This window comes from Sander lucioperca, chromosome 2, assembly GCF_008315115.2.
Source record: "Sander lucioperca isolate FBNREF2018 chromosome 2, SLUC_FBN_1.2, whole genome shotgun sequence".
NCBI classification, from domain to species: Eukaryota; Metazoa; Chordata; class Actinopteri; order Perciformes; family Percidae; genus Sander; species Sander lucioperca.
Window position 1 is genome coordinate 591,012 of NC_050174.1, and position 21,489 is coordinate 612,500.

At 43.0% G+C, this 21,489-nt stretch overlaps 1 protein-coding gene across 1 annotated transcript; it reads left to right on the forward strand.

The window, feature by feature from the left end:
• The first annotated feature begins 13,131 nt into the window (after nucleotides 1-13,131).
• Nucleotides 13,132-16,226, forward strand: nkx2.7 (NK2 transcription factor related 7). The gene is made up of 2 exons (XM_031305154.2): nucleotides 13,132-13,378; nucleotides 15,675-16,226. The coding sequence occupies exons 1-2, from the start codon at nucleotides 13,132-13,134 to the stop codon at nucleotides 16,220-16,222; spliced, it is 795 nt and encodes a 264-aa protein (XP_031161014.1). The 3' UTR covers nucleotides 16,223-16,226.
• Nucleotides 16,227-21,489: the final 5,263 nt, after the last annotated feature.

Consider the following 21,489-nt stretch of genomic DNA (forward strand, 5'->3'; position numbering starts at 1 on the left):
TGCCTATTTAGAGAAGAGTCCTGAAGGGCTTTCTCATCATCCACTCTCCAGTCTCATGGATAGGTGATGCAGCAGCTCTGCACACAGATTCTATCGTTTCCTTGCTTTAAAGAGACATTCACTCTCAACTCATCAATGCATTTAGTACAAGCATGATGGACAGAACAAAAGTCCTTCAAACCGACGATATGGGTTGTTAGTTCTTACCCTCTAATACGACCCACAGGAGCGTTTTCCGTCCTCATAACTAAACCAGAGTAACGTAACGGTTGCAGTTTTAAACACGCAGTTTGTTTAGGTTTAGGCACCAAAACTACTTAGTTAAGTTTAGAAAAAGAACTTGGTTATGCATGTGATGCTGAAAGTGACGTGGCTCTGTTTGTTCTGTAAAGTAACAAAAAAAACTTGCTATTCCTTTACTTTTAAACAGGACACGAATCCCGGTGTGTTTGTTTGACCCATCCACCAACCCCAACCTGCCTCCTGATGAGGAATTTGTCACTCTTATAGTTCGTGTCCACTGTGGCGTTTTTTGACGGCAGCGATCGCTCCGCTTCCCCAGCATTGGACGCTCGATAGGCTCTCCACTAGCAGTAATCAGTTTCTCTTCACTGACAAGCAAAGAAAACAGGCTCCACCTTCTGACAACCGCGATGGCTGCACCTGATTGGACGAACGCTTCACATGGGGCTCTGGGATTTTAAAACAGACCACAATGGCGGCTTGTTTGGAAAACTTTCTCTAAATTTTATAAAAAGAAGAAGTCAAAGAACGAAGTTTAAGAAGTTTTTGAAAGGCGGCGAGTCGAGCTGGAAGCCCCTGATTTGCATAAAGTAGCCTGGGTTTACCTTTATGCAAATGAGGAGCAGACAACTCGACGCCCCGCTTCTCGAAAGTCGCCGCAACGCTTACAGAGACAATGAATTGGGAAGCGTGAAAATGACGCTGCCAATGGACACGTTATACTTTGTAACCTTACTTCCTGCTTTGCTCCTGTCATAACTACTACGGACACTAGAGGGCGCCGCCACTAGAAACGTAAAGCTGAGTCGTAATTGCTGCTTGAACAAAACACCTATTGGTGCGTTTTCGGGCGGAGGACAGTCTGATGTGGTCAGTTTGAAAATCTGTTTCTCACTGAGTCTTTTTGCTCAGTTACAGAGCTGCAGTTCTGTGGTGGGCAACTTTTAAAAAGCATTTTGGATGAAACTGCTGCCTTCAGCACACAGAAACATCTTGTTGCCAGGAAACATTTGAACAGATTTTTGACCCTGTCTGTTCACTGTGTTGCCTGTTGCTTGGACTGCTGCCGAGTGTATCACCGCCCTGACAATCACAACCCGAGTAATAAGGAATAATGACAAAATGAGAATATAATTATGCAGATGCAATTCATGCCATCTGCTTGTGTTTTTTTTTTTATTCGATGGTAAAGCTGGTAATGAAGCAGTGCTCCATTCGAGCCATCAGATGCAACGTTATGGTACCTTCTGCTTTGAAACAATCTTGTATAAACCTTCTGCACGTGCATGTCTGCAATGCTCCCAATGTTGCTCGAATATGAGCAATAAATGCATGCATTCTCTAACAAGCAATTTTACAGAGGGGTGCACAGCATTGAGGGGTGATGTAAGCTCTCCATGGACAAACAGAGAGACCCCGTAGTCAATAATAACAAATCAGCATGGAGCTTCTGCCTACAAACTGCAGGAAAGCAACAAACTCATCTTTGTTTCTTACTGTTTTAACCTCTTGATCAAATTCTGAAGCTTGATTCTGCGTTGAACGTACGCCTAGATACGCATAGATACGGACCCTTCGCCGTAGTCTGACGTGTAACTACTCGTCGCGGAGACTAAGACCACAACAACTGTGGTTGGTCCGCTTGGCCGTGGCTTGTAGCGTCGCATTTCCTCCTACTCATTCTAGGTTCTCTGTGAACAACATGAAATCAAGGAGAGGGTTAACTTTTCCTGCTACAACTTTTCCAACAAGTTAAGACAGTTAAGTTTCAACACTTCCTCCAAACCATACGATGATATCGGTCGCCCTCTAATACGACCCACAGGAGCGTTTCATGAACTATAGCACCACTAACAGTGGCAGGAAATACAGCGTCATATCTAAACCAGAAAACGTTAGTCATGGTTTTGAACGTAAAGGTCGTGATTTTAAACACGTCTTTAACGTTGTGAAACGGTTATGTTTAGGCACCAAAGCTACTGGGTTAAGTTTAGAAAGATTGTGGTTTGTGTTTAAAATCAGAGGCTACTTCACCTCCTGAAGGTTACACACGTGATGCTGAACGTGAAGTAGCTCCGTTTGTTCCGTAAAGTTAAACGAAAACTTGCCATTTACTTTTATTTTCAAACTAAGGTCTCCCAGGTTAAAGTCCTGGGTTTGTTTTGCCCGATCTACCGTCCCAACCTGCCTCCTTATGCAGAATTTTGGCGCTCTTATACTTCGTCACCTTATTTCCTGCTTTAAACTACTACGGCCACTAGAGGGCTCCGCCACTATAAACGTAAATATAGGTCGTAATTGCTGCTTGAACAAACAACTTATGAGGAAGTTTTTCGGTTTAGGACTTTCTCTTACATGAAGGCACCAAAACGACCAATTAAGATTAGAAAAAAAGATTGTGGTTTGGATTAAAACACCGGTCCTCTTAAGTAGTACATGCTACACTAATAGTAAGGCTTTCTGTGTGCACATATACTATACAAGTTCAATTTTGGCTTCATTATTTGTGCCCGTTCAAAAATTGCTCTTGAGAAATTTAATGTTTATTATCCCCCCCAACTGTTAGATGAAATTTACGCCCATGAATGTAGCCATAGTGCATGCATAGTGTCAGCAATTTACTGGGACAAATGAACAATGCACTGTGGTTAGTGCGGTATGGCAATTGCCTCTCCCGTCTCCCAGTGTGTTTTATATTCATTATGTCCTTCTCTTTCCCATGAAACTTGTGGCATATTCATCAGCAGTGTGACAAATTAGATGTGCAGTGAAATGGAGTATGACTGAGAGCAGCGGGAGATTAGATCCACTCCAATCTTACCCAGCAATCACTATCCCTTCATTTCTGTGGGGAAATACCCAAGGACGGGAAAGAAAATTAGATTTAAATTTTTACTAAAGAAAGCGTTGGAGTGGCAGGGGAAAGAGATGAAACAGAGCATTTTCCATTTCTGCCAAAGCATCTCTAGATTTGTCTTGGAATCAAATGCAATGCAGTTTTTAGTTCTGGATGTGCTGAATACATTAAACTAAACATTCATCTTCTTTACAGTGAGTAATAGGTTTACTGCATTTGATCAAAATCCTTTTTTTTTCTCAATTTTCACGCTATTTGTGCACCTAACGTCTGCCTTAGCCGATCAAACTGATGCAGCCAATTGTGCCTCATATTCAGTCACATCAGTAGTGCAGTTGAAATGCTCTTGAATGCTCTCAAATGTTGCTTTCTCTCGCAGCACCGGCCTATTTTAACAGCACTCCAACTGAATGTTGAACGTTGGAAAAGACTTAACCAAATAGGGATGAAATCATGTTCCACACAATATTGTTCTATTAAGAGAAACACGACTACACAACTACAGGCCAGAGATCAGAAACTTACATGTAGGATCCTCTAGAGAAGGATTTAAAGTTCAGTTCAAGTCTCAAGGAAAAGACAATTGACAAAATGAGATTAAGATATATATATCTTGTCTCTGCTTTGCTTCCAGAGTTTGTTAAAGATGCATAAAATGTAAATTCATCAGCACTCTGCAGGACATTAGGTGGCAATAAATGAATGATATTCTTCTCTCACTTATTGATCATCAAGTGTGGATATATTCATCCTTTAGAGGCACTTTGAATTTTTCACAGTGTGGCAGAGACATCTTGTGGCTGAAATCAGGTAACACCAATTTCTTTCTTCATACAGGACACAGCTTCAGCTTCATTTGTAAATTCATACAAAAAGGGACAAATCCACGAGCACTACATACTTTAACCTAAGCTCAAAGGATGTGTTACCACATGCTTCGGAGTAAACTAAATCAGTCTTCCAGAGTTTATGAATTAAGGCTCACCGTTACCCTTTCAACAAGCAGTGTGAAAAGTGTGAATTTAAATCAGCTGTAGTGCAGAAAAGCATGAGATAATGATGCTAATGATGATGATCTGCTTCTTTCTGGTCAGGTGCAGAGCTGATGCAGGTGACAGTAAGTGTGCTTAGCAAAATGATTAAGATATTATTATTATTATTATTAAAACACAAACCTTGATTCAGGTATGGGTAACAATGACCCATGTACTGCCTGATGAGATGAAAGTGTTATATATTATGTTAAAATAATTCATGGGAATCTCTTTTAGAAGAACTATTACATGACTTTAATATAATTTAGTATAGGATAACGTGTCCTAAAAGTACAGATAGAGTAGGTCTAGTCTATATACACGACGTTCCACTTCCGGGATTGCTCCAGCGCTGCAAGATGTCCCTCATTTAGGCCAGATGTCCGTCCCCTTCCTCTTCCTTTGTGTTGCCGTTCTAACCTCCGGTGGATTTCTGAGGACTATGGTTAACTGCTCCTCAGATCTCTGCAGGGTAAATCCAGACAGCTAGCTAGACTATCTGTCCAATCTGAGTTTTCTGTTGCACGACTAAAACAACTTTTAACATACACGTTCCACCAAAACAAGTTCCTTCCCGAGGCTATTTTGCAGAGGCACCGTGGCTCAGTCCGGTGCTTAGCGCCGCCCAAGACAATTCTGATTGGTTTAAAGAAATGCCAATAAACCAGAGCACATTTTTCTCCCACCCCAGAATGCTGTGTGGACTCGCCAGACCCTCCTCCTCGGCAGCGCTGTGGAGGAGGGTCTAGCAATGCGAGACTAGAGTAGGTCTAGACCACACTCTATAATTTACAGGGACCCAAGAACTCGCCCCAAGAGCAAGCATTTGGTACGACAGCGGAGAGGAAAAACTTCCTTTTAACAGACAGAAACCTCAGACAGAACCTGGCTCTTGGTTGGCCTAATTACAATAAATACAAAAATATGACTCACAATAGATTTACAAGTCACCGGCAATGCGATATCTTGAATGTAACCAATTACTAACCATTACAATACCAATGTGCCGTGCCAATAAATCTCCTTCCAATATGCTTTCCAAAGAAATGAAAAAAATTTCATCATAAGAAGTTTGCCAAGTTGCTTCCTTACCGTGTGTTAGGAAGGCCGCCGTAGTGTCTGGACATTCACAGCAGGAGAGCTGAGGCAGAGGTAGCAGACCAACCAGGGGTACGTCCCAGGTCCTTGCATCCACATTTCCTTCACTTCCTTTCCTTCCTCAGAAATCATGCGAGCAGAGAAGAAATGTGTTTTTAGAGGGATGAGACATCCTTTTCCTCTGAAGCGTCACGTGAATTCGTTAGCTTTATGGGCGGAGTTAGCAAAGGCTTTTAGCTGCACGGCTTCCAGGAAGGCTGCTCTCTGTATCCTCGCTCATAGATCCCTCCTCCATCCTCCATCCTAGCTCCTCGGGGCAGGAATAAGAGCTTTGAGACGGCCTTCACGATGAAGGGCCAGAACAACTTCCTGTTCAACCGAGGAGTGAGGTGATATCAAATAAGAGACTTGAGGTTTATTTAACCAACATGAACACACAAAATGTTTTTGACCCAACAAACTGAAGCACACGGGCAGCATGTGGTCCTGACAGCAGCACTTGCTGTAGACTGGCAGCCTTTTATAACCTGCCACTGACGATGACCCAAACCCTACCACAGTATAGGGACATCTCAAATTAATTTGACATTAACAACTACACAAACCACAACAAATACATTAAATACATTTCTTCTCCCCTAATGGCACTAAACTGCATTAATTTACTGTTTATGTCACCTAGTAAAATACAATCAGAGTAAGCATGCACAGCTTATCAAAACAAACAGATACCCCTTCACTTATTAACACTTGGTACGTCCCGAAACCTTTAAAATGGTGCTTGATAGGCAGTACTCTTTTAGAACGGAGGAAGGCATCTATTCTCAATTTCTAGGAAAGTAACTGACTCAGTTAATGTTTGTAAAGAGTGGAAGGTAGACGTAAGGAAGAGGTTATTATTTCTAGAATGAGGATTGGTCACACATTGCTGAACAGCACTTTATTTATTTTAGGTAAACATCAGAGTGGCTTGTGTTCATGTCAGGAACCTGAGACAGTGCATCATGTTTTGATTTCTTGTCGAAATTATGACCGACAAAGACAAGATCTACTCAGAGAATTGCGAGAAATTGGTTTGGAAGAAGTATCTCTGAAGAGTATTTTAGAAGTAGGATCAAGTGGGAGGGGAAAACGTTGTTTGTTTAAATTTTTAATAGACACTGGACTGTATAACAGGATATAATGCACTGCGGTGCTAGTTCCATAGATGGCAGCAATGCAACTTTTTGGATGCCGGCTGCCGTAAAATCCCAAAGTAGAAGAAGTACTCTTTTAGCCCAAACACCCTGGAGAGGAGACACGACAGAAGTGACTTGAACGCAAACATTTTACATAACACTATTGCAAAATCAGCAACAGTTCAGCTGCAGTTTTAGGCTAACTATATATCTGTAAGCTAAAGCATTTTGCATACTGAATACAACTTGTGTTACAGTGGAATGTGGATAAATCAGAAAGCCATGCAGCATGTTTGCAAGTGCCTTAGCTTGCTAGCACATGGCTAACATTAGCTTACTATCAGCTAACTTGTCCTCTCTGGTAGACATAGGTTGCTAAGATAATCCTTTGACATGCTTAAATCTGATGTTTGTAGCTAGGTACATGCACTCTGTTAGCATTTCAGCCGCCAGTTGCATGTTGTGGCTCTGATTGTTTTCCCCTCTGTCTCAACACTGAGCACATTTTGTTTAGGTAACCAAACTAGCCAACTGAGTGTATGGGTTTGTCTGACAGGGCCGGCCTCCAATCAATTCCAGCTGCAACATCTACAAGACACATTGTTAATGTTTCAATAAGACATTCTAAACTTTGAGTTTGTTTCTTATTTCCTTTACCAGTTATATATAAAATGTGCAGGCTGTTCTCATGAACCAGTCGCATATTTCAAGCCAGGGTTTCGCACATTTCACCCCAGAAACGCGTCCTGGAGTGTTTAATCCAAACCACAGTCTTTTTTTCTGATATTAACTAGTCGTTTTGTTCCTAAACATAACTGTTGTCGCCGCGTGATGCTCACTTATTGTCGGCTAAACTCAACTATCAACGGCCGCTAATACGACCGACAGCTTACGGAGCTCTGTAGCCGGCGGTTGCCTAATTTACGTATGATATCGTACGAAACCTGTTAATGAGAAAGTGTTGCATTGGTAATATATTTAAATTACATTCCAAACATTCATTTTGTGTCTTATTTGCTTTACCAGTAATATATAAAATGTGATACAGAATACTACTGCTGTGGGCGTGCGGTTAGCCCAGTTGGTAGAGCGGGCGCCCATATATAGAGGTTTACTCCTCGACGCAGCGGGCCCAGGTTCGACTCTGACCTGCGGCCCTTTGCTGCATGTCATTCGCCCCCTCTCTCCTCTTTCACGTCTTCAGCTTTCCTGTCAAAATAAAGGCAGAACATGCCCAAAAAAAATAATCGAAGGGGGTCTCGCCCTGGGTGTAATTCAATGTACAACCGCCACTGCAGTGAGGGTAAAGAAATAGATGTGCTTCCAGGCCCTTTTCAGACTTTTCTTGAACTTTTAATGTTGGCAAACCATGTTAAACAGAATCTTGATCAGAACAGAGTAGTTTTACATACTTTAACTATTGTGTTGTCGTCGTCCGTGCAACTTTTTATTTTTCTGGGTCAAAATGTACTTCTTTTTTTTTTAACGTTGTGGTCGTCTTTTTCGACACTTCTGTTGCTTTTCCCCAAAGTTTTTTTGTCACTTCTTACTGATGTTTTTGTTACATATTTCCTGCGCTTTTTTGACGTTTTATTTTGTAGTTTTTTCCCCACGTTTTTGAAGCTATTTCCGACATTTTTGTCACTCTTTTCAACGTTCTTTTATCATTTTTTTTCTCCAAATGCTATGCTATAAATTGAATAAAACATCCAAATTCAATGAAAGTACTGAGCTGATCTTTTATTTTACTTGTGAAGAGTAATGGTTGTATGGAACCATCCACGTTATTTTTTGACAATTTGGTTGAAAGAAACCCAGATTTCTGATATAGAAACGTTTTGAAAATGGGTCAAATTTGACCCGAGGACTACAGGAGGGTTAATGTGTGTCTGGAGTGGGACATTAACCTGTAGGTATTTAGGTAAACGAGCACCTTTCAGCTTCAGAGTCTCTCTATAAACGATGATGCATCCCTTGGGTAATGTACAGATTCCTGACTGAGTCTACACGCTAACTGAACCTCCTCAATAGAAATGTCAATGTCACGAAACATTTTGATGATTATATTTAGTTGCATTTTGGCCATTGGAAGGCTGGGATCAGTTTCACTCGGTTTAAAACAACTCCTCCTCCTCTTTCAGCTGCTTTCAGACTCCTATTTTGCTGCATGATGAATTAGGGGTATCTTGTGGTTAACTGTACTTAGCTTGCTTCTTATATTACAGTGAAGGGACAAAGGTGGAATCAATAGGAAAGGCTATGATTTTAGGAACAGGAGTCACATTAACGCATTGCTTCGAGCCTTCAGAGAACACTGCTGTGCTGTGGTGATTAAGTCATTTTCTCATCAAACTGGACACCCTGAAATCCCCAAGGTGTCAAACAATTCAGTTGACTTCTGAGTACTCCCCACCGACCCCCCCTCTGCTTTTGAAGTTCAGGTTTCTTGGTTTGTCAGTAGAAAGTGTGCTTCTGTTTCACAAAATATAACACTGTAGAGAACCTAAACATTGCGTTTAGTTTTTGTTAAAAATCATTTTTGTTTAACCAGAAACAGCCCTAAATTCGCCATCACCAAACACACCAGACTCCATGTAAATAATCAGTACTTTTAGTGTGTATAGAGCCAGCATATTTCCACATGTAAATGTGTGAATTAAGGGTTTATTTCAACCATACCAGAGTGGTGATTGTTGGAATAGTGGAAAGATGAACCAAGACGGCTTTTGGGAGTTTTATTCTGTTTCTGTCGACGTTGAATGAAGTGTGTTTTACGATGATAAAAGTACTAATTATTTAAATGGAGTCTGGTGGGTTTGGCGATGGTGATTTTGAAGCTGTTTCTGGTTGAACAAAAAGGTCTATCTCTGTAGGGATCATTTCTATAATGTTGTCAGACACTTGGAATAATAATCTGAGCCTGTCAGAGGACGTAAATTAAAGGTGTGCAATTGCTGGCTGTCGGTTACAGCAGTCTTGCTCAATTTGAAAAGAATTTTTTTGGGCTTTTCCGCCTTTAATTTTGACAGGACAGCTAGGTGAGAAAAGGATGAGAGAGAGGGGGATGACATGCAGGAAATCGTCACAGGTCAAATTCAAACCCTGGACCTCTGCGTCGAGGCATAAACCTCTCAGTACATGTGCGCCTGCTCTACCCACTGAGCCAACCCGGCCACAGTCTTGCTCAATTTCAGTGATCGTTGTTCTCCTCAGTCACTTAGACACAAAAACATGGGGAAACAGGGTCCAGGTTGAAAAACACTTGAAATGACCCTTTAAACCTGTGTGAGACAGTTAAACCCTCAGCAAACAGTGACCTCTAGTGGCACTTAGATGATTCCTACAGGACACAGGATTGAACCACAGGTGCAGTTTAAACAGCCTCTGAGGACACAGCAGTAACGTAAAGTAGTAAAGTACAGCAACATTCTTAAAGCTGTATTCAAATTTAAACGGCAACCCCCCTTATGGTTCACTCACACTCCTCTGATTTATTCCTTTATTCTAATCGACGATAGTGTTTAGCAATAAAAACTCCCATAATTCCACGCAACTTCCCAACGTCATCAAATGTCTGTGTTTACAATCCATTGTTTTGGTTGAGAGACCCCTAGCGGCAGAAAGTTACATATTGTACGTTTAAAATTGTTGGGTCTCTGTAAATTATAGTGTGGTCTAAACTAGACTTTAAAGTGTCCTGAGATAACTTCTGTTATTATGTGACACTATAAATAAAACTGAAACAAGTAATTTATAAAATGCATTCGAAAAACTGGATTTCCAGAGATGTTCCGATACCGATCGGTATCTCCTCCGATACTGCCTAAAACGCTGGTATCAGTATCGGGAAGTACTGGAGTTTATGTACCGATCCGATACCACGTAATAAAGCCCTAAAGAAAATCTATATTAAAGTAGTTTATTTATGTTCTTTTTCCATTATAACTGACTGTCAAACTGGAGAATAAAAGAAAGTTCTGTGGCGTTCATTGTTTGTGTTTGTTCATGTTTCACAAAGAGTTTAACCTGAGCCAGACTGACAACAAAGTAATTAATAAGTAAATAATATCACATCCATACAGGGATAGTAGTATACAGCTGTTATACATCATATCATCCATACAGAGATAGTAGTATACAGCTGTTATACATCATATCATCATACAGAGATAGTAGTATACAGCTGTTATACATCATATCATCCATACAGGGATAGTAGTATACAGCTGTTATACATCATATCATCCATACAGAGATAGTAGTATACAGCTGTTATACATCATATCACATCCATACAGAGATAGTAGTATACAGCTGTTATACATCATATCATCATACAGAGATAGTAGTATACAGCTGTTATACATCATATCACATCCATACAGAGATAGTAGTATCCAGCTGTTAAAACATAATAAAATATATGACACACTGGTATCGGATCAGTACTCCGTATCAGTACTCGGTTTCGGTACTCGGTATCGGCTGATACGCAAGTTCAGGAATCAGAATTGGTATCGGGAAGCAAAAAATTGTATCGGACCATCTCTAATTTCCAGACATACTGCCAATCAGAAACGTGTGGCCAAAAAGTGTTGAAACAAACAATTTTGCATCATTAGAAAACAAGTGAAATTGTCACAGATTATAATGAGCCTGTTTAAAAGTGTGTGAGAAGGTGTAGCTAATAATAAGAGGGTTAATAAAGAAGTAACTCAACGTCATGAGTAGGCTATTTAATTGTGGTGTTGTCTTCCTACAAGTTGGAGTTATAAACGGCTTATTGTAACGCCTAATTACAATTACAGTGACAAGGTGGCAGGAAAGGGTGTTGTAGTAATTTATAAAAAAAAACTGGATTTCCAGACACACTGCCAGTAAGAAAGAGATTATTTGTGGCCTAAAAGTGTTGAAACAAACTCTTGCAACATAAGAAACAAGTGACACTGTGCCAGATTATAATGAACCTGTTTAAAAAGGGGGGAGGTTGATGTAGTCAGTGAGTAGCTACCCAAAGCGAGCTTCTGGTCAGCAGAGTAAAGCCACTTAATGTCCACACAGGCCCCCGGGGGGGTTGAGTGATCTGAGGTGATGTCCAACAGCTTTACCATCAACATTGTTTTCCTGCAGCAGTGTTATTAGTGTTCCCAGGCCACAACAAACAGAAACATTATCCCTGATGTTGTGGAAGAGGAGAGGCCGCGGCGCCAGCCTGCCATGCTTCACTGACTGCAGCCGGGACGCGTCCGCACACACTGGGGGACACACACAGGAACAGCGATGGACTCGGCCTGTCCCACTGGGGGACACACACAGGAACAGCGATGGACTCGGCCTGTCCCACTGGGGGACACACACAGGAACAGGGATGGACTCGGCCTGTCCCACTGGGGGACACACACAGGAACAGAGACAGACTCGGCCCGTCCCACTGGGGGACACACACAGGAACAGCGATGGACTCGGCCTGTCCCACTGGGGGACACACACAGGAACAGGGATGGACTCTACATGTCCCACCAGGGGACACACACAGGAACAGGGATGGACACTGCCTGTCCCACTGGGGGACACACACAGGAACAGGGATGGACTCGGCCTGTCCCACTGGGGGACACACACAGGAACAGGGATGGACTCGGCCTGTCCCACTGGGGGACACACACAGGAACAGGGATGGACTCGGCCTGTCCCACTGGGGGACACACACAGGAACAGAGACAGACTCGGCCCGTCCCACTGGGGGACACACACAGGAACAGCGATGGACTCGGCCTGTCCCACTGGGGGACACACACAGGAACAGGGATGGACTCTACATGTCCCACCAGGGGACACACACAGGAACAGGGATGGTCACTGCCTGTCCCACTGGGGGACACACACAGGAACAGGGATGGACTCGGCCTGTCCCACTGGGGGACACACACAGGAACAGGGATGGACTCGGCCTGTCCCACTGGGGGACACACACAGGAACAGAGACAGACTCGGCCTGTCCCACTGGGGGACACACACAGGAACAGAGACAGACTCGGCCTGTCCCACTGGGGGACACACACAGGAACAGGGACAGACCCGGCCTGTCCCGTCCGCACATAGGAACACTGTGTGGGACACTGCCTGTCCCACCGTCCTCACACACAGGAACAGGGATGGACTCAGCCTGTCCCACTGGGGGACACACACAGGAACACTGTGTGGACTCGGCCTGTCCCACTGTCCCACCGTCCTCACACACAGGAACAGGGATGGACTCGGCCTGTCCCACTGGGACACACACACAGGAACAGGGATGGACTCAGCCTGTCCCACTGGGGGACACACACAGGGACAGCGATGGACACGGCCTGACATGGCCTGTCCCTCTGTCCTCACACACAGGGACAGGGACGGACACTGCCTGTCCCACCGGGGGACACACACATACAGTATTTCAAGTAGTGTTTGAGTTATGATGTAAAAGAAGTTAGAGTTGCCCCCGGTCTCCTCTACTCTCCACCCGTGGCTGAAGACTTCCTGTAAGGTGAGAAGGAAGGAAAGGAGGCTGGATGTTTGGGAGACGGCTGACAGATCTGTCTTGATCTTTAGCCGGACCCTTGAATGATTTAAATCTCCCCGGCCATGCTCCTCACTCACCAGTCAGTCAGAGAGGCAGCAGCACGAGCCGCAGCGCGTGAAAAGGATCCGAGAAGTGTTACAGCTTTTAAAACGCGTTGGGATGCATCCCAGTTCAACCTCCGGGACGCCTTTCTCAGTGAAGGATATTTTGAAGCTGGAGCACCACCACCACCTTGATGACTTTGAAAATGAATTTCATTTGATGACTGATCAAGTTGTTCCGATGAATTATCAGCACGTGCACGCGTGTGCGTCCCGGTCCGTCCGGCCGGAGCCGCGCGTGCACGGCCCGCAGGAGAGGCTCGACGTTCACAGCAGGGCGGCGGGAGAGGAGACACCGGAGCAGGGTGAGACGATTCATACATTATAATAATAATAATAATAATAATAATAATAATAATAATAAGTCAGAAGAAGTATCCAGACCCTTTACTGCAGTAAAAGTACTAATAGGGCCTACCACACTCTAAACTGCTAGTAAAGCAAGTACAAGTAAAAGTCCTGCTGTGAAAACTTAAGTAAAAGCCTGTAAGTATCATCAGGAAAATGTACTTAAAGTATTAAAAGTAAAAGTACTCGATGCAGAAAAATCCTCCCATTGTAGAAAGTGTAAAGGATCCAACCAGTTGTGTGTTTAATGGTCTGATCATCTCAGCTGGACTTGTAGGCCGTTATATTGTTGGCTAGTTTACTTTATAATTAAACATCAGATTTTATAAACTACGTTCTGTGTGCAGTAAGCTTAATGTGTAAAGTAACTAAAGCTGTAACTGATGAATGTAGTGGAGTAACTAAAGTAACTAGTAACTAAAGCTGTAACAGATGAATGTAGTGGAGTAAAAAGTACAATATTTCTCTCTGAAATGTAGCGGAGTAGAAGTAGAAAGTGGCATGAAAAGAAAAGACTCAAGTAAAGTACAAGTACCTCAACATTTAAACTTAAGTACAGTACTTGGGTAAATATCACCACTGGTTCCAGGTAGTATACCCAGTCTGTTGGGTGGTCCGGGTTAGGCCGACTGTCTGAAGGGGCCTTGGGCGCGTGAGAGAGCCGAGCAGGACAGACAGGTGTTCTGCCAAAAAGTGCTGGCAGCCTTTACCTTGTCCCTGAAAGGTTGTTTCTGCCTCAAAATGACCTGGTTTTATTCACATCTGACAGAGTATAGCCCACCCAGAACTTCTTACCTGTTGAAAACCCTTTCAAATGAGCAGTATGCCAACACATAACATGCACTTTTGCACTAAGCTATACAAAACGTGATTGCAGTATGACAGTTTTCCATGTTAGTTGAGGACATATAACCACGCTCGCACAGAAGCCAATCAGGTTTTGGCAGATAATCACTTTTTGGCACGACATCGGCGTAAAACATGTCCCACCACTACCTGTTTAGTTTAGTTTATTTGCACTAAGATATAAAGTAGGCTACATAGGCTACAATGGATTTAAAAAAAGAAGGATTTCAGTGCCAACATATTTTCACATGTAAATCGGTAAACTATGTATTTATTTTAACCAAACTAGAGTTGTGATGGTTGGAAAAGTGGAAAGACGACCCAAAACGGGTTTTCATAGTTTTATTTTGTTTCTGTCAACTTTAAATGAAGTGTATTTTACGATGCTTAAATTACTGTTTATTTACATGGAGTCTGGTGGTTTAGCGAACGCAATTTCGCGGATGTTTTTATGTTTAAAAAAAGGATCTTACTCTTTAACAGAAAGGTCGACCTCCTTAGAAAACCTTTCCATAATGTTGTTAGAGACTTAGAATATTAATCTGAGTCTGTCAGCGGCAAAACGAGCACTTTTGTGAAGGTAGGCTAAATACAAACTGGACAACTGTCCTATTAACTTACATTGTAGCTTGTTTCACCGCTGCCGACTGCAGCGGTCTCGTTTAATACTGGACCGATGTCAAAGATTGTTGTTTTTTGATTGTCACTTAGACACAAAAACACAGGAAAATAAGGTCCAGGTTGAAAAAAAGTTACCCTTTAATCCAAACCACAATCTTTTTTTCTAATCTAAACTAGTTTGGTGCCTAAATTTAACTGTCGTCACCGCATGATGCTCACTTTTTGTCGGCTTAAAACTGCAACGGCGGCTGAAAGGACCGGTATCTTGCGCCCTGGGATCACAGTCACAGTAACCTTTTCTCGGCTAAATTTAACTGTAAAGACCGCTTAACTTAACTGTCTTGTGACCGGCCGGCAGTCGCCTAATTTCGTAGAATATCATACAAATTGCTGTGCATAAGTTTTCCATCCTATATCACACAAACCCAGGGGCGTAACTTTGGGTTCAACCTTGGGCCGTTTGTTTCAGCAGGAGGCAGGGACAAATTATAACTGGGGGGTCCAGGAAATTTTGGGCATCAAACAACAACAAATTGCACGGACAAAAGGTTTTTCTATGCATGCCAATTACATTGACTCAAAAAAAAAAAAAACCACTTCATCATGTTTTACAACAGTTAATATTTTTCATTCATCATTATAATAAGATATTTGGGGGGGTTGCACTGGCCGGTTTTGATTATTGGGGGGGGTTGGGGGTGGTAACCGTGTTGGAAGCCAAATGTTAACAGATTTAACATTCAGTAAGTGTGAGTTTATCTGACTGTTTTCTTGTCTCGTGTGCAGAGATAAGCGGCCCAGAGAGTTCACCTGACTGTGACAGAAACTCCCCGAGCGGCGGACCACCCAGCCGGCTGCGCAGGAAGCCCCGCGTTCTCTTCTCCCAGTCCCAGGTCTCCGAGCTGGAGCGGCGCTTTCGGCAGCAGCGCTACCTGTCCGCCCCTGAGAGAGAGCACCTGGCCCACATCCTCAAACTCACCTCCACGCAGGTCAAGATCTGGTTCCAGAACAGGAGGTACAAATGCAAGCGACAGCGGCAGGACAAGTCTCTGGAGCTGGCGGGGTTTCCGGCCGCACCGAGGAGGGTGGCCGTGCCGGTGCTGGTGCGGGACGGCAGGCTCTGCGGCGCAGGTTCGCCTTCAGCGGCGCCTTATAACGTGACTCTGGGACATTATAATTCTGTGTTGTATAGAAACAGCAGCGTGTATGGCTGCGGTTATCACTCTGTGTCGCCTTCACCTGCACAGCTGACTGATTTAACATGTGGAACCAGTGAGGGGGCCTTTAACCACGGACACTTCCAGGCGTCTTTACAGGGTGTCAGAGGCTGGTGACTGGAACAGGGAAATGGTCTCTGCAGGGGCGGAGCGAGCAGGGGTCAGCTTCTGGGGCTCCAGTCCCGAATGTTTCACTCAAAAGCCTTGATCTTTTAGGGTTTTAAAATAACTTCAACTCTGTGTCATTTGCATCAAAATAAAACGGATAGAGCAGCAGCCATTTTTATGTGTAACATTGCCATGGTAACGTAGAAACTTCCGATAATAATAAGCCGACTTCCGTCAAGTCACGGAGCTGAGGTTCTGCAGTAACGGACAAACAAGCAGTGGAGTAGTAACGTTACGAGGCAGAGAGCCAGTCGGTAAATGAGTCAGATTAACTTCATGCTTCATCCACGCAAAGCACACTGCTATCGCCACGAGTGACCGCTTTATTCGGCTCATTTTCTGTGAACGATGTGGCGAGGGGGTAACGTTAGGGCAGAGTTAGCAAGCTAACGTTAGCCAACTAACACTGGCTGGCTGGCTGGCTGGTTCCGCCGTGCCTTCATGCTGCATCAGTTACAGAGAATGAGCTGGACAGCGGGCTGGGTCTAACGTTAGCTGTCCGCTGACCCACTGCTGCTAGGTCTAATGTTAGCTGTCCGCTGACCCACTGCCGCTGGGTCTAACGTTAGCTAGCTGTCCACTGACCCACTGCCGCTGAGTCTAACGTTAGTGGTCTGCTGACCCACTGGCACTGGGTCTAACGTTAGCAGTCTGCTGACCCACTGCTGCTAGGTCTAATGTTAGCTGTCCGCTGACCCACTGCCGCTGGGTCTAACGTTAGCTAGCTGTCCACTGACCCACTGCCGCTGAGTCTAACGTTAGTGGTCTGCTGACCCACTGGCACTGGGTCTAACGTTAGCAGTCTGCTGACCCACTGCTGCTGGGTCTAATGTTAGCTGTCTGCTGACCCACTGCCGCTGGGTCTAACGTTAGCGGTCTGCTGACCTACTGGCACTGGGTCTAACGTTAGCGGTCACTGCCACTGGGTCTAACGTTAGCGGTCACTGCCGCTGGGTCTAACGTTAGCGGTCACTGCTGCTGGGTCTAACGTTAGCGGTCCGCTGACCCACTGCCGCTGGGTCCAACGTTAGCGGTCCGCTGACCCACTGCTGCTGGGTCTAACGTTAGCGGTCACTGCCGCTGGGTCTAACGTTAGCGGTCCGCTGACCCACTGCCGCTGGGTCTAACTGTCCCTCCTCACTCCCTGCAACTCCGAGAACATCTCCTGAGCTGCGTCGGGCGGCTCTCCTCCCAGCAAGCTGCGACACAGTTTACGGCTCCACTGACGCGTATTGTCACTATCACAACTAACAACATACATCGCCATTTTGTTGTGTCCCAATCAAATGACCACGGGCCTTTCTATCCATTTCATTTCTATGGTCATTTCCCTTAAAGAACCTTGCACGCTGAGTCAGAAGTTTTCATGCGAAATATATAAATACGATCTCACTGCATCCAAAACTTTCATCGGTCATAAAAAGATTTCGATTGGGTTCAATTTTATGTTTTTTTCCGCATCCGTTGTGAGCATTTTGAGGTGTTTTGACACTTGAGAGATTCTTTAGGATCAATGCATTTGCAGAAATTGGTGCTCTCCTTTTAAACATGTGGCTCCTGTATGAAATGGAGCATACCTCCCCCCCCAGAGGTCTGGGCTGAGCCCCGAATGTTTACAACATCTGGCTCCGCCCCTGATAGTCTGTATAATATCATATTTTAATGTCACTTTTTTTTTAAATTGTATTTTGGATGAAATCTGTTTGCAGCCAATTAAAAATCAGCTGATTGGTTAATTCTCGCTGTCTTTATAGCTTCTTTATTATCCTTTATTATTACTTTTACTTTTTAAAGTAGTTTTTAAAATCTGTAATTTTACTTTTACTTAAGTATGTTTTGTTTGAAGTATTTATTATATTTAAATGACATCCATTACTGAGTAAAAAAAGGAAATAAACGTTGTTTTAGCAAAGTATCTGTGAACTACATCGAAATGGTTTTTGTTGCTTTTTTGAGTTTCATTATTTTATTTGTTGATTATATTTTGTATTATTTATCTTAGGACTAACTAAAGTGATGAACCCTTCTGTTGTCCTCCCGGGTTAAAATGAAAATCAACCTTTTGTTAGACGCTTTTTTCAAAGTTTCTGAGGCTTTTTTTCTTTGTTGCTTTTTAAAAATAAAGTTTTTGATGCTTCTTTTTACTTTTTGTCGCTTTTTTTCACTCCTACCGGATTCACCACTATCATCAAATTATTACAACTAGTTTTACACGTATATTTGGAATTCATGGACAAACCTCATTCATATAAACTTATACATATTGTAGAGCACATGTGTCAAACTCAAGGCCCGCGGGCCAAATCCGGCCCCTCGCAAATTCTGATCCGACCCGCATATCAATTTAGGTTCACAATCAATTTTGGTCCATTCTAGTTGTGCACCAAACCAAAAACATGGGAAACTGTTTTTCAACTTGCAATTACCTGACACTCGAAGCAGAATTTCGCAAATTTTCCGACTTTGAGACTCTAGGATGGCTTTGGAACTTTTCTGCTGACTTTTTCAGGGATTTATGTGGACCAAACTGTAAGTGAGAAGACTATTTGAGTCAAAGATATTTTACTTTTTCGATGAAAGAAAAGCATGTCAATAAACTATACATGTCTGGCCCTTGATGTGATTCTCTTTTTCCATTGTGGCCCTTAGCGAAATAGAGTTTGACACCCCTGCTGTTGAGGCTAAGCCCAAGCTTTAAGCCCCTGAGGTGCTTTTCCACGGGAAGAGTAATTGACGCACTTTTTACCGTTTTGATCAATGAAAGTCCAAGTCATATTTGCAGTTAAAACCTGTGGTTCCATTTATTTCCATGATCTTAGTTGGGTTTCCAGACTAATCTCTGCTTGTATGTGTGCTTGTGTGGTGTTGGTGTTGGTGTGCGTGTTTGTGTGCGAGTGTGGTCAAAAACTGAATGTGCTTTTGGGTTGCACCTGAGGAACCAAAGATTGGTTCCTATTTATACCAAAGGCACTAATTGGCTCTCTTACACATATTTTTTTAGTTAAAAAAAACTGAAAATGTGAATTATTTCGACAAATAGTTGAGATTAACACAGACTGTCAAAGGTCAGTGAGAATACTGTTTTGAAACCCTTTCATTTTTTTTTTCAAATGCCATAAAATGTAATAAAACCCCCAAAGTCCTGATCCTGAAATTTACTTTGAACTTACTTTGTGAAGAACATTATACGGAACCATGCACGTATGTCATCTTTGGCAATTTGCTTAAAAGAAACCCAAATTTCTGATGTAGAAACTACACTGTGGTGTGCTGGGGGGTCAGCACACCACTCTGTGGTCGGCATGAAGCTGGACTCACTGGTGACGGTGGCAGAGAGGGGGACACTGGACAAACTGCTGGACATTACTGACAATGCCAGCCACCCCCTGCACACCGTCATCAGCAACCAGAGAAGCCTGTTCAGTGGAAGGCTGCTCCTTCCCAAGTGCAGGACCAACAGACTCAAGAACTCCTTTGTCCCTCATGCCATCATACTCTACAAGTCCTCACTCGGGGGGAGGAGGAAATAGGGTAAATAGGGTAAAGAGGACAGAACAGAACAGGAAGGAAGGGAAGGAGTGGTAGCCACTCACTCATTCACTGTGCAATAAATTAATAATCTACTCACATACATACCTGGACACTCTAACTGCTCTTAACTGCTAATTTATGCTAATTTATTCACTGTATAATAACACAATGCCATACACAGTCATATATATATATATATATATATATATATATATATATATATATATATATATATATATATATATCTTTATTTATCTGTAGTTTTTTTTTGTTTACTTTTTGTTTACTTCCTATATTTAGCTAAAAGTTTATTGTTATTGTTATTCATATACTGTATTTTTTTATACCTCTTTATTTTCTATACAAGTGTTTTGTAAGCTGCTGAAATCTGCTGCTGGAATTCTAATTTCATGCGGGAGTCATCCCAAAAGGATCAATAAAGAGAAGTCTAAGTCTAAGTCTAAAACGGGTCAAATTTGACCCAAGAAAAACAGGAGGGTTAAATAAATGTAGTGAAGTAAAAAGTACATTATTTGTCTCTGAAACGTAGTGGAGTTAAAGTATAAAGAAGCAGAAAATAACCTCAAAAAGATACTTGAGTACAGTACTTGAGTTACTGCTCTGAGTTACTTTCCTCCTCCGGTTATACGGAGCCGTGGGTAGTTGCAGTTTTATCAAAGCGAGCCATCAGAAAGCTAATGGCTGAAGTGACACCTGACCCACCGGGGGCGGCTCTATCACACTCGGCTCATTATTGTCCCATTCACAAATCCGCTGATAAGGCTGCAGAGCTTGTCCTGTTCCGAGGCTTTGCTTGGTAAACAAACCCGCAGACAGAGTGGCTCTCTAACTTCTTCAAACTTTCAATCAAACAGGAAACACTTCCAGCCTGACCTGTCACTCACAGACGAGCCGCAGATACCACTGAATCCACTCCCATCGCTGAAAATAGTCCTCAGTTTCTTTTAACTTCATGCTGTTGATTGATTTGGCTGTTAAACTTATTGTAGTCCAGCACCTGAAGGTAACTAATACACTATATGTCAACTTGTGGGAAAAAAAAAGGGTTAGGGTTAGATTATAAATACAACAAACTGAGACTTTCTTCACTTACAAAATTATCTTTTAAACTGACAAACATCATATGTGTAATTCATGGCTCAATTCAAAAGCGGTTAAAACAATTATTTGTCTCTTATCGTTCACTACCGTACATATTATTTCCGAAATAAGATTCCGTGGTGGTCCACCGGAAGGGGAGGGCCTTCGCCTCTCTATAGAGAGAGTGTATGTCCGTGTGTCACTGTGAGCTAAACGGCCTGAGGAGGAGATACAGAGAAACATGCCGGTCTGAGAGAAAGAAGAGCTGCAGGAGTTTCTCTGCACTGATAAGGATGAAGCTGCAGACAGAGAGGAGACCAGAGACACTTTAAGAGATCAGATAGTGTGTGTGTGTGTGTGTGTGTGTGTGTGTGTGTGTGTGTGTGTGTGTGTGTGTGTGTGTGGGCTTGTTTAACTACATTCGTGGGGTCCAAAAACCGGGAATACAGTATACTTGTGGGGCCAAAATGCTGGACCCCACGACTTTAAAGGGCTGTTTGAGGGTTAAGACTTGGTTTTAGGATTAGGGATAGAATTAGGTTATGGTTAGGGTGAGGGTAAGGGTTAAGGTTAGGCATTTAGTT